Raw genomic sequence first — 13,065 nt, 5'->3', positions numbered from 1 at the left:
TAATTGTAGCCAGTCCTGCTAGTACTGCTATATAATAACTACAGCAATATTGCCTTTCAGTTGGAAAAAATGGGATGTAGGATATATCACGACATGACAATTTATACACAGAATTCACACGAGTAAGAATATAACATACAAATGGAATTGACTTCACTTGACAGATATACGTAGGTATACGGAGCCCCGGACATTTGCTAAACTGAGGGAACAGATTATCAATGAATTAGATTTTTCTCATACCTTGGCACCAGGGGGGCTCCGTAGTATTGTTTAAACCCCGTTGAGAAATTATTAGTACAATTGCTTTCTTGGCTGTGACTGTGTACTACTAAGCTCACTAAAATCAAGGCATTGGATAATGCTTCCAAGAATAAAACCCTTACAAAATTGTACACTGTATATTATGTATTAACGCATTCAGTGCTGTTGACGAATTAACTTTTTTTCAAGATGGGTTTAATTTGTTTTCTACTGAAAACCGCCAGCAGAGGGCACTGATGCACCATTTTAGATTTGCCAACTCAGAATCAGAATCCTCTTTATTTGCCTGTTGCATAAATGCTGCTTTTCACAAAAAGCCAATTATCTCCGTATTTTGTGAGACACGACCAAAAAAACAAATCACTGCACATACCTCAGTAACAGAAAAAGGTAAGACCGTTTTTTTTTTCTTGCTGAAAGAAGAGAGTCCATCCTTGACTCTGGTATATTTAGGACGTCCATCATCGTGTGTTTCTGGCCTTGAAAGATCAGTCAAAATCCTCAAAAATTGCTGGTACTCGGGGTTTGTCTTCTGGGACCCAAGGAGTTCATATATGTACATGCATATTATGAAATAGTGGCTGGTTGGTGGGAGGCTCATCTTAGAAATAAAGCTTTCATGATATGACATTTTTTTTGGAAAGGGTATAAAAGCAGCGTTCCCCAAACTTTTTAACGCCTTAGACCGTCATGCGAAGACCTATAATTCCACACAAATTGACATCAGTTTAGCACATTTTAATCATGTACAACCGGTGGTAAAATGAAGGGCTTTTTGTCCGTGTGGATAATATCGAGACAGCGGCATGACTGAGAGACAAAACCGGAAAAGTACTGTTCAATCTTTTATTGCACATAAAATCTGTGAACAAATAAAAGAAATGGTTTCATATTTCCTTTGTTTATTCCAGTTGGGAGTGGTCGGTGAGCGCTGGTAGGACACGGCGAGCTCACCTGCGCACGCCACACACCAAATGGAATTTTTAATCAATACGCATTTTACGCACACCTGTAGAGGAAATTTAAAACAAACCCCAAAAAACGTTCCAACTTAAAAGTAGATGCCAATAAAAAAGTAATTGCGCCCATCGCCAGACGGCAATTACGTTTTGCATCAACGAGTCTATTTATCCCCGAGGGTAATTTAAAGGCAGGAGGGATATCATCATTAAAAGAAGGACAGACAACACAACAAAGTGCAAAATCGAATCCATGATGAACGTTTCAGCACCTCATGCGTCGCGACATTTCCTTGGCTCCAAAATGGGGGTACGGATGGGTTAGAGTTTCCATCCTCGTGGGTACTTTTACACATGAAGTTTCTCTGACAGGTCACATACATTTGAGCAGGAACCTGCGTACGCATCTTTCAGGCCCTGTTTTGTGCATGTGCAGCGTTGATCTCTTGGTTCTGCTCAGAAAACCATTCCAATTGCCGACAGTCTAAAGGAGATAAAAGCATGGATGAGATTCTTCTGGGGCCTCATGTACAAAAGGTGCGGACGCACGAAAACGTGGCGTCCGTCCTTTTTCACGGTCAAGTTCAGATGTATCAAGAGTGAAATGACGGTGGAAATGTGCGGTGCCTCACGCCAACTGCGTGGCTGGCGTACGCGCGTTTCTGCAGCTTTTGGTGCTTTGGCGACACTTGAATAATTAGCACTGATGAACAATTCATTTGATTTCAACAATGACTGAGAAGTCATTTGTTAACCAGTGTATTTAATGAACCACTGATATTTGTGAGGACACCTATGAATTGATCGAGGCGATCGTTTATGCCGCCTATTGCCGTCACCATCGCTTCGTGACTCCAGCGCAGCACTGAAAAAAAGTCCTTTGAATTGACTTCATTTGAACATGCACATTGGTTGCACATGATTAAAATGTGTTGAAATTGACATCATTTACCCCCTCTTCTCCTAAAAAAAAACAAAAAAAAAAACATGATTTTTTTTTTTTTTGTCAGTGTGCGTGTCCTCTCCTGTGTATGAAAATAATAAATTGAGTCATCAAAAAGGAGTCCAATTTTTTGATATCCTCCTATTTGAATTCCAAATAGCACACGTACAACATTTACGCATGGACCTTTATCTCACAGGGCTGAGTTTAGGTTACTGTATGAGCGCATTTGTTATGAGTTGTAAAAATACACGGAATGAACCTTGTGGGGCGCTCCTAGCGAGCCACGTGTCCTCCCATCACCCCTGAGAGAGCAGCGATTCTCTCCTCCAACGGGCTGAGGCCCTCCGCGCCTTTTTTTGGCCCCACTTTGGCGGTGGGCAGCTGTCCTCCGCTTCACATCCGCCTTCATGTCTGACCACTTCCTTTTTAGCCGTTCTGTCTCCGCAGCATTGACAGCCGCACACGCGCCGTCCCGTTCGCTCCTCTTTGGCGTGTTGTTAACGCCGTGGGACAGCGTGCCAAAGAGGATTTTCTTGCGCGCCTCCGCTTCATTGAGCAACTTCACATTCAGAACAAATATTTGTCTTCATTTTCCTTTTTTTCTGATCATGCAGAGATCGGCATCTCAGGTGCGGCGCAGGGTTGATTTACATGCGATTTGCATATTCAAATTGGGCGTGGACACGGAGGCGTCGGCGACTCCGACACGTGCGCTCATTTCCACGTCGATCGGAATGTACGAAGGAAATGTGCTCGGATTCATGAGTACGCAGAGTTTCATACATCTGTGCGTACGACGTTTTCTGGATTTGAGCGTACGCCATGTTTTAGTAGGAAATCCACCCAAGTCTTTGTCCATGAGGTCCGCTTGGAACATGCAACCCGTCATTCTGGATATGTTCTTCAGCTAAGGCCCGATTTGTCCGAAAGTCCTAACCGAGGCTCTGAGCACCGATGCTTTTCGGTAAGTTCCTGTCTTGTGGAATTGTGCTTTGTTGACCAGATCGTTTACCAGTCAATATTGCCTACAAGGACAGGCGGCTTTTTTTTGTTTTCTTTTTCAGCTGTAGTACTGCGATGTTGAATGTGATGCGGTTGAAAACTTTGGTGCACCTAACTTTTGGGCTGGTGCACCCAAGAAAAAACGATGGACGCACCAGTGCAAAAAGTTCGTCAAGGAGCGCTGATATCTTCTTGAATTTCCTGGTATAGGCTAAATATTACATTGATGTACTGAAGTTGTAACCGGAAATGGTGGTAGATGTTTTCTAAAAGGTTCATACAGTAAAGAGAGCCACTGTGAGCCGAAGTTGCAGACGTGTAAATGGAAACACTGATTCATATGCTTGAAATTTCACTCATTTCTGTCAAGAAATTACAGATTGCCCATAGGATTTCAACAAAAACAATGATCAATAAATGTTCCTATTTTCCAATGTATTTGTAAGATTCTGCAAACTCCACACAGGCGGGGCTGGGATTTGAATCCCGCTCCTCAGAAATGTGACACAGGTGCGCTAACCAGTCCACCGTGCCGCGTGAATGTAACCCAAATCCGACCAATCGTGTGCATCGGCAGGTAGTTCCTGTTTCTTGCAAAAAGATTGTAGCAAAATTGTAAGCCATCTTCATTCTTGATAACTGAGAAATTGCAAAAAAAAAATAAATTATTTGTTAAAATCAAATTGAGCAAACGAATTTGCTTCACTTTGGATGGCATCCATCATTTTATTGTGTATATGTAATAATAGGAGGAAGCCACTATACAGTGATACAGAGAGAAATCAGAACTACAAAATGAGTTTGACGGCTGACTTGTAGTCAAGTGTTTCCATACCTTTATTGAGCCAAAGCATATACACGACACTGACATTCACTAACAGTTTATTGAATTCAATTCATTTTCATCGTCAAAGATAGATAAACAAAGATACATTTGTAGTTACGAAATAATTTTTGGAGCACTAAAGTCAAATTGAATAGTTTTCCACCCTGGTTGGGATTCGGAATCCGCGATCTACATATTAGCTGGCTTGGTCCAGGAAGTGGGCGGGGACTAGTGAGAGGCCACCGGCCAATCAGAGGAGCTCGTACTGTCGCAGGTGCATGCGCTGGATGATGTCACGACAGTCGCTAAACACGCGCCGAATGTTTTCCGTGTCCACGGCGCACGTGAAGTGTGGATAACAATAATGTTTGCCGTCGCCGCTCGCCGTGCTGATCCTCTGCCGCACACGCATATTCACACACGGCATTAAGGGAAACTTCCATTATGATATTATTATAACATTTGTTTCCTCACCAGAAACTCGTCTCTGATAAAGAATTTTGCTCTGGTCACCCTCGCATCTTCATCCTTATCTGGACCAGCTAGAAACACACACACACACACGGGAAGGAAGTCACGTGTGTGTGCGCGCCCGCATTCACTGTGCGTGTGTGTTACCATCAGGAGGAAGTGTGTAGTTGCCGTATTCAGGGAAATAATCCTCCAGTTTGGATTTCCCTGCCAATATTTTGTCAGCGAGCACATCCTGTTTGTTCAGGAACAAAATGACCGAGATAGTCTTCAAAAACCTGCAGGCGGTGTTAACGAGAACCAATCAATGAGCGGGTGGGGTTAAACGGAGCCAATCAGCAGAGAACCTGTTTGTCCAAATGGATCTGAAGAGGTCCAGAGATTCTTGCAGTCGATTGGTTGAGTTGTCTTCTCTGATCACCATGTTGTAGCTGCTACTGGCAGCCACGAAGATGATGGCCGTCACATCTGATCAAGCAAACGAAGGCACTCGGTGTGTGTTTGTGTTTGTGTTGGTGTGTTTCTGTGTAAAGTGATTCTCACCATTGAAGCACTGGATCCACTTCCTGCGTTCATCCCTCTGTCCTCCCACGTCAAACATACTACAGTATGCACACACAGAGGTTGCATTGGAAGCATGAAAAGCAGCTGATTGGTTCATGCTGGCAGAGGGGGCGGGCCAAAGACACTGACTGAAAGTTGACCTTGTCCACTTGAAACCTGCTTTCGAAAATCCCTGAAGTCAGAACTCGACAGCGCAGCAAATCCTTGAAGAGAAGACCAGACTGAATCTGCCTAGCTATGACGACAGCTTGTGGCGGATTGGTCACTTGGTTCGATTACCTGGTCAGTAGGAGTGTAGTCGGCCCTTCGCACAGAGTCCAAACGGTCCAGGAAGCTGGGGTGGACGCATGCACGCACACAAACACGCTGTTGGCAAAAAGGCTTGATAGGACTCCTTCAGGTTGACGGCATCCCCTACTGCTGGTGTCCACCAACAGGTTTGGGGATTGCTGCCACAACAGGCACTGACCACCTTACGGCCAGAGCTCTGATTGGCCGCCTCAACAATGGAGGCGTGGAACATGGCCCACTCGCACTCAGTGCCCGCCTCCCCCGGGACGTGGGCAAAGTTCTGCCGGAGGTGGGAGTTGAAGCTCCTTCTGACAAGGAACTCCACCAGATGTTCCCAGCAGACCCTCACAATATGTTTGGGCCTGCCAGGTCGGACTGGCATCTTCCCCCACCATGAGAGCCAACACACCACCAGGTGAGAATCGGTTGACAGCTCCACCCTGCTCTGCACCAGAGTGTCCCAAGACATGCGGCCCGCAAGTCCAATGAGACGACCACAAAGTCGATCATCAAACTGTGGCCTAGCGTCTCTGTGCAAAGTGCACATATGGACACCGTTATGTCGCAACATGGTGCTCATTATGGATGAGCCGGGACGAGTATAGGGGTCCCATGACAAAGAATCACTCGTGTTCAAATCAGGGGGGTGAGGAGCGCGTTTCTCCCAATCATAACGTCTCACTGTCATTGCTCACATGAGCGTTGACATCTCTTAGCGGAACGGGGGAGTCCCCTGCAGGAGTGCTCTCCAGCACCCCCACGAGGACTCTGAGCTGCTGTTTGGTGCATTGGCACAAACAACAGTCAGGACCCGTCCCACCGCCCGAAGGCGGAGGGAGGCTACCCTCTTTTCGTCTACTGGGGTGAACCCCAATGTGCAATCACCGAGCCGGGTGACAATAAGTATACCCACACCTGCTCAACGCCTCTCCCTGTGGGCAATTCCAGAGTTCAATTCTGACCCCTCTCGAGAAGACCGGTACCGGAGCCCAAGCTGTGTGTCAAGGCGAGCCCAACTCGTCTTGTCGGAATCTCTTGACCTCGCGCACCAGCTCAGGGTCTTCCCTGCCACACAGGTTGATGTTCCACGTCCCTAAAGCTAGCTTCTGTAGCCAGGGATTGGACAGCCAGGGTCTCCGCCTTCGGCCGCAGCTGCGGTGATGGGCAACTGGTGGCCCATTTTTCAAAATGTCTTTACCCAAAATTTTGAGGGATTATAAAAAGGTTTCCTCTTCTATAGCGGATCAGTTTTAAGTTGTTGTAATAGCACCATTCACCACTAGATGGCACACATCGCTTAGTAATGCTTCCAGCAGGTTTTCTCCATCAAGAATAGGAAGCAGTTTATATGCTCAACAAATTGAAAGGCAAGCGCATCTATCGAGTTTGCTTAGAGAAATTGTCAGCCATTATTTATTGATGCTTTTTGCAGATGATGTGGTTCTGTTGGCTTCGTCAAGCCGTGATCTCCAACTCTCCCTGGAGCGATTCGCAGCCGAGTGTGAAGCGGCCGGGATGAGAATCGGCACCACCAAATCTGAGACCGTGGTCCTCAGTCGGAAAAGGGTGGCGTGCCCTCTCCGGGTCGGGGATGAGATCCTGCCCCGAGTGGAGGAGTTCAAGTATCTCGGGGTCTTGTTCACGAGTGAGGGAAGAACGGAACGGGAGATCGACAGGCGGATCGCTGCGGCGCCTGCAGTGATGCGGACTTTGTATCGGTCCGTTGTGGTGAAGAAGGAGCTAAGCCGAAAGGCCAAGCTCTCGATTTACCGGTCGATCTACGTTCCTACCCTCATCACCTATGGCCACGAGCTGTGGGTCGTGACCCAAAGAACGAGAGCCCGCATACAAGCGGCCGAAATGAGTTTCCTCCGCAGGGTGTCCGGGCTCTCCCTTAGAGAACGGGTGAGAAGCTCGGTCATCCGGGAGGAGCTCAGAGGAGAGCCGCTGCTCCTTCACATCGAGAGGAGCCAGATGAGGTGGCCGGTGAGGTGTTCCGGGCACATCCCACCGGGAGGAGACCCCGGGGATGACCCGGGACACGCCGGAGAGACCACATCTTTCGGCCTGCCCGGGAACGCCTCGGGATCCCCCCGGAAGAGCTGGATGAGGTGGGTGGGGAGAGGTAAGTCTGGGCGTCCCTGCTTAAGATACTGCCCCCGCGACCCGACCTCGGATAAGCGGGAGACAATGAATGGATGGATGATTCATTTGATTAGATTTTTTTTTGTGATGTTGATGAACCTTACAAGTAGTTTGCGTAGAGACCTTGTCAGCCATGATTATTTATTTTGTGGCGTTGATGAGCCTTACAAGATAAACGGAGGCTCGTTTAACTCGGGGAAGGAGGTTTTGTCTCGTGATTACCTGGAAGAGGACACGAGAAAATGATGAAATGCCAGCTAACGCTGAGCTCGCCAGAACTTGGCATCCAACGGAACGAACTGGGAGGTTACTATGTCGCACACAACTCACAGTCAGGATTTCATGTCAACAAAGTTAATTCAGACACGTTCAAGGAACTACGGGTAACATAAACACTTGAATGATAATGATGAATGTCCTTATTATGGCAACAAATTGAGCATTGAATGGCGTAGTGCAAGCTGGGAACCAAAGTTAATGGATACTGCCTTTGTGGGGAAAATGCACAAAATAGAGTTGGTTTGCTGTTCAGAAGTTTTGTGCCATCTTTGAATGCTCATTTTTATGCACGGGAGTCCTTTGCACTTTGCACTCTGTAAAAACAATGACTTTTTTTTGGATGCTTCAAAATATTTTGTACATGCATTTGAGCATTCAATATTATTAACATACTGTGATGTACATTGGATTAGTAAACAAAACAAAAAACAGACATGGACATATTTAAAATGGCATTTTTCTTAGGAAGTGTGTGGTCCTATGTGGCCCCCTGGTAGCGCTGACAAAAATTGTTGCCCCCCTCCATCATTTAAGTTGTCCATCTCTGTCCTACGAGACCATTTGAGCCGAGCTTTGTCCGGTCGCTCGCGTAGGACCCGTTTGCCCTGGGTAACCCTACTAGGGGCATGAAGCCCCCCTAGGATTATTGTGACACGCAGACCCCTCCGCCGGGATAAGGTGACGGCTCAAGAGAAGAGCCATTGGGAATGTTACAATTAAGCAGAGGCCTGCGTTTGTGTGTGCGTGTGCGTATGCGTGTGTCTTACTACTGTGCGCAGTCAATCAGCTGGTATTCGTTAGCGCGTTCGTAACACGCCTTCACGCCATCATCCTCCCAAAGCTTTTGAGCATGCTCAAAAAACTCCTAAGAGAGATGAAGTGTCATCAGTGCTCACCACCGCAACACACACACACACACCCTTCCGCACTGATAGTGAAAGAGTTTAGAGATGCTTGTGTTGTCTTTTGTCCTGAGAGACGTTCAAATAACGAGGCCACAGGTGACACGCACTGAAACACAGAGGGGTGTGTGTAGCTTTGTGGACTCACTCCCAAGTTGTCTCATTTCATCAGGTCATTAACATGGTGGCAACAAACAAGAACTCTCCAGGTGCCTTCAAGCTACCTTAACAGTGTGTGTATTTGTGTATTTGTGCGCACGTGTGTTACCTCCGTGTACTCCAAGTCAGATAGCGGTGCGATGCCCTTGATGTAGTCGACTCTAAACTGGTTGACGGGGTTACCCAGAGGTATGGGCGGAGTCAACATGCTCATAGCTGACACGATGGTCTGAAAAGCAAACACGCACACGCAGCGTCAGAGTCTGCTGTCACTCACCTGGTCATGTGATCCGAGGTTACAGGACCGACCACAATAGCATCTTTCACATTCTTTCTGATGTCTTGAATCTTCTGCCGCTTCTCTCTGGGGGTAAAAGAACATGTTGAGTGCGAGAACGTTCGAGAAACAAAGAAGCACTTTGTGTCGATTGTCAGTCGTTCAGGTCTCGAATGGAGGCAACTGGATTCCGGTTGGTCGTTGAAGACCTTGGCGGTGCCCCGTAGTGCTGGTCACATGACAGATGTGGAAAAAGACCAAGTGCAGTGTATTATCTCTGCAAAGATGTCAGACAACCAATACAGTGCCAGTATGGCGGTAGCTGGTATCTGGTTCCAAACTGATCTCTAACCATCCTCGGATGGAAAGTAAATGCTTCAGGCCAATATACACAATGCAGACAAATAGCCAAATGGTAAGACAGAAAGCAGTTTTCGAGAATGTAGCAAAGGTGCAACATCCAGGGGTTCTCCCAGGTGTCTTGATTCATTTTTTTCAAAGGTTTTACACCTTAGCAGGTGCTCCCAGGTTTGAATCAACCCAAATGTGGGTTATAATACTGGACCACCACAGACATGAATGCCATGCTTAACATTAGAAGTGAAGAAATAAAGGTGGAATGTCTGCACCAACCAACAAGTACTGTTGCCTCCATTCAACTTTTGCCAAACAACTCGTGAGCTTCCAAAGATGTTTCATGTTTTTTTCTTTTAGTTTGAAGTTAACTCCAATGTCAGGAAGGAGATGCAAGGCATTTCACAATAAAAGTGGCATGAAAGTGACTCACTCAGCATTGAAACCATCAACATGAAGAATCCTCATCTGCTTGACGATCGTGCTCTTACCAGACTCTCCTGCTCCTGCGCACACACACGCACTGTGAGACATGCAGCTACGCACGCAGACACAAATTAAGAACCACAGACAGGAAGAGAGACACAGGAAAACAGACAGGTAATAGAGCGATACACAGAGGAAGTTACAAAAACAGACCAGAAGTGAGACAGACAGACAAATGGCGAGTGCGACTGGTCGGACCGAGGAGCAGGAGTCTGTGTGTGGCTTTATACGCTTGTCGTTCTTTTTGCAGTTGTCTGTCGATCTTTTTGTTGGCTTCTCGTTTGACTTTGTCGTCCAGTCGTTCTTCGTCCGTCTTCCCTCCCAAACAGCCCATGTCTGTCCACTGGTGGAAAACACTCACAACGCATCAGTCGGCGGAAGCGGACAGCCCAAATGTGGGCTAGCGCCGTCCGATGGTACTCGCCTGGTCTCGAGTCTCTGTCAACGAGTCCGAGCACGTCTGTCCCGCGGTCCGGTCCTTCAGCCGGAACGCATCCTCATCCCACACTAAAGAGGCAGCAGAGATCCGGCCGAATCTCAGCAGACTCGCCCGCGCCGCCTTCGCCTCATGACGCCGCCGTGGCGTCTCTTGGGGGTTTCCGTGTTTCCTCGAATGGAACGTGCTTTGCTCCTGCTTGACAACCGCGCACGCAGCACCCCGCCGCCTTCTCCTTCATCACCTCCAGTATCTTCATGTTCACCACCATTACAATTGTTTATGCATCCAGACAATCGGAAGGCACGCACATAATGGACTGGTTGCCAGACAATGTCGGGGTACGTAAGGGGAAAAAAAAGTACTCGCACTATATTTTCAGTTCATGGGACTATTAATAATTTGGGCTCTGAAGGCAAATTTCCAGCAAGTGGCATCCAGCTGTCTCCAAACCAAACGCTGGGTAAAAATGAAACTACGGTTTGATTCCATGTCACCGCCTTGTTTCACTGGCACTCCAACGCAGGATAGAGTGGAAACTGTGAGGAAAGGGCTACTGCTTGATCACAACAGCCAAGACAGATCCACACTTGACCCCGGACAGATATGCCACTTGGGGGAACTTTGTCTTCATACTACATACTGTATTTTCAAATCATGAGAACATTTCTCAGACAAAGATATGGTTGTGCTATGGACTCCTCGGTATCCCCCATTGTAGCAAACTTGTACATGGAGGACACGGAAAGGGTTAGGGTTTGAACTCCTTTTAAAAGAACAACTCCCAAGTTATTGGTACAGATGACACATGGGTTCAAATCCAAATCCAAGAAGTGCAAGCCTTCACCAAGCACATTAACTCATTGGACAAGAACATCGAGTTCACACGAGGATGTTCAACTTTTTTGGGCTGTGATCCTCGCACTGACCAATGCTTACTTTTAGACTCACACCACCCTTTTGAACACAAACTGGGTATTATCTGTAGACATGAGGGAGGTCCTCAAAACCTGTGGTTACCCCATCTTGTCATTTGTGAAAAGTGCATCTAATTCCAGAAGGGACAAGACCAAGGTGGGTGAGAGAGGAAAAACGTGACAGAGTGACTCCTTGAGCGAGTCCCATTCCTATTCCATCTACTGGCTCCCGCACGTTAGTCCTGGATGACTCCATCACTCGTAACATCAATCTTAAAACATTTATTATGAATTGACATTTATTTGAAATATGTGTGCTTGTTTTCATGTGCTTGACTGAGTGAAAAATGAGCCGTTAGCTTCATGCTGCTCGTGAAAGCTGATGAGTACGTTCACTGCGTAGTACGCCGTTCTTTGCGCAAACGAATCTCTCACAGTACTAGTACACATGGCTCGTTCAACGAACGAATCGCACTTCAGTTCTTCCGTTCCTCAGTACACCAGTTCACTGAACGAATCACTCGGTTCACTAAAGTGACCCTCCCGCCTGCACAGGGCTGCCTGATGCTGGCTGCTCATTGGTCATTCACCGAAGTGAGCGACAACGCTGGCAAATCGCAAATCACATGGCCGTACGGTTAATGAAGTCCCTCCGCCGCCGCCTTTTTTTTCGCTCATTAGGAATGAGATTAGGGACACCGTGTCTCAAGCCCGGTTGAAATATTCGATCACTGAAACTAATATGGGCGCCATTGCGGATACCTGTCCGGCGACCCTCTCCCGTTTTCAAGAGGTACTCCTTGACAGACTCACGAAACTCATTAGTGTGGCAAAACAACACGCTCGCTCGACCCTCTTCCTGGGAAACTCATGAAAGATTTTAGGACCTTCAATCTTAAATGTATCGCTCTCCTCCCGCGCTGTACCTGCAGCTCTCAAGACAGCTGTTATTCGACCCTTTCTTCAAAGACCCAACCTCGACCCTGAGTCTTCGCAATTATAGGCCAGTGTTAACTCTCCCATTTATTTCTATATTCTTCAACCAATTATTGTACATCATCTTAATGATCACATGGCCTCCAGCAATCTATTTGAACTTCTTCAGTCCCGATTCAGGGCAGACCACTCGACTGAAACGGCTCTTACAAAAGTGGCGAGCTATCGATTGCGACACCTCATCAGTACTATTATTACTCGACCCCAGCGCTACCTTTGATACCGTTGTTCACAATATACTACTAGATCGCCTCGAAACGCGTATCGGTATTACAGGCCCAGCACTTTCTTGGTTTAGAGCTCATCTCTTGGATAGGACACAAGAGTAATCCATGGTAATGCGACCTCTGAGTATTATGTCACTTGGAGAGTCACGCAGGGATCGGTACTTGGCCCTCTTTTGTTCAGTATTTATATTCTGCATTACAAAAGAATGATACCATATGTGGTTTTAGGGTGTGCCTCCAACTTGGAGCATAAAAAGTTGAGTTTTCCACACCAACTCAGGAGATTCTGTGCTGACTAAAGGCTTGTTGCATGAACTGAAGCAGCCTGCTCGCTCAGGCGAGAGGCCAAATGTCTTCCAAGTCAACCACGAAAGACCCGTTGGCATCCATTCAACGCCCTGAGAACGAAATCAGACAAGGCGTACCTTTGCCGGCACCCCCGAGAGAAGACGAGCCGACGCCAGATGAAGAGCCGCTCCCGCTGCCGTTACAGGTAAGACTTCCTCTTCCCCACCTTTTCAACGGCGAAACGTTTCAAATGGAAAGTGCGTGCGGACAAAATAG

General features: G+C 47.1%; 1 protein-coding gene across 2 annotated transcripts; it reads right to left on the bottom strand.

Annotated features, from left to right (window-relative positions):
* Window positions 1-3,984: 3,984 nt before the first annotated feature.
* Window positions 3,985-10,621, bottom strand: LOC133470374 (guanine nucleotide-binding protein G(olf) subunit alpha-like). 2 transcript variants are annotated; one of them, XM_061758707.1, is made up of 12 exons: window positions 10,124-10,621; window positions 9,873-9,945; window positions 9,118-9,172; window positions 8,918-9,037; window positions 8,515-8,612; window positions 5,312-5,366; window positions 5,162-5,235; window positions 5,012-5,070; window positions 4,816-4,936; window positions 4,616-4,746; window positions 4,472-4,539; window positions 3,985-4,394 (listed from the first exon to the last, which is right to left on the bottom strand). In XM_061758707.1, the coding sequence occupies exons 1-12, from the start codon at window positions 10,257-10,259 to the stop codon at window positions 4,248-4,250; spliced, it is 1,137 nt and encodes a 378-aa protein (XP_061614691.1). In that variant the 5' UTR covers window positions 10,260-10,621; the 3' UTR covers window positions 3,985-4,247. The 2 variants fall into 2 exon arrangements, with proteins under 2 accessions (XP_061614691.1, XP_061614692.1); XM_061758708.1 differs by lacking the exons at window positions 8,515-8,612; window positions 8,918-9,037; window positions 9,118-9,172; window positions 9,873-9,945; window positions 10,124-10,621 and having other exon boundaries at window positions 5,162-5,188; window positions 5,312-5,491.
* Between the last annotated feature and the right edge of the window lie 2,444 nt (window positions 10,622-13,065).

The sequence above is a fragment of the Phyllopteryx taeniolatus genome, chromosome 20 (assembly GCF_024500385.1).
Source record: "Phyllopteryx taeniolatus isolate TA_2022b chromosome 20, UOR_Ptae_1.2, whole genome shotgun sequence".
NCBI classification, from domain to species: domain Eukaryota; kingdom Metazoa; phylum Chordata; class Actinopteri; order Syngnathiformes; family Syngnathidae; genus Phyllopteryx; species Phyllopteryx taeniolatus.
Note: the sequence above shows the minus strand (reverse complement) of the source record. Positions and strands in the feature narration are given on the sequence as shown.

Bases quoted from the DNA above. Each gene is read 5' to 3' on its own strand.
- LOC133470374 (XM_061758707.1), bottom strand. From the start codon at position 10,259: ATGGGCTGTTTGGGAGGGAAGACGGACGAAGAACGACTGGACGACAAA. The intron at 9,173-9,872 runs GTGAGTCACTTT...TTTTACCCCCAG, and splicing joins GTTGATGGTTTCAATGCTGA to AGAGAAGCGGCAGAAGATTC. The intron at 5,071-5,161 runs GTCAGTGTCTTT...TGCATACTGTAG, and splicing joins GTGGACAAGGTCAACTTTCA to TATGTTTGACGTGGGAGGAC.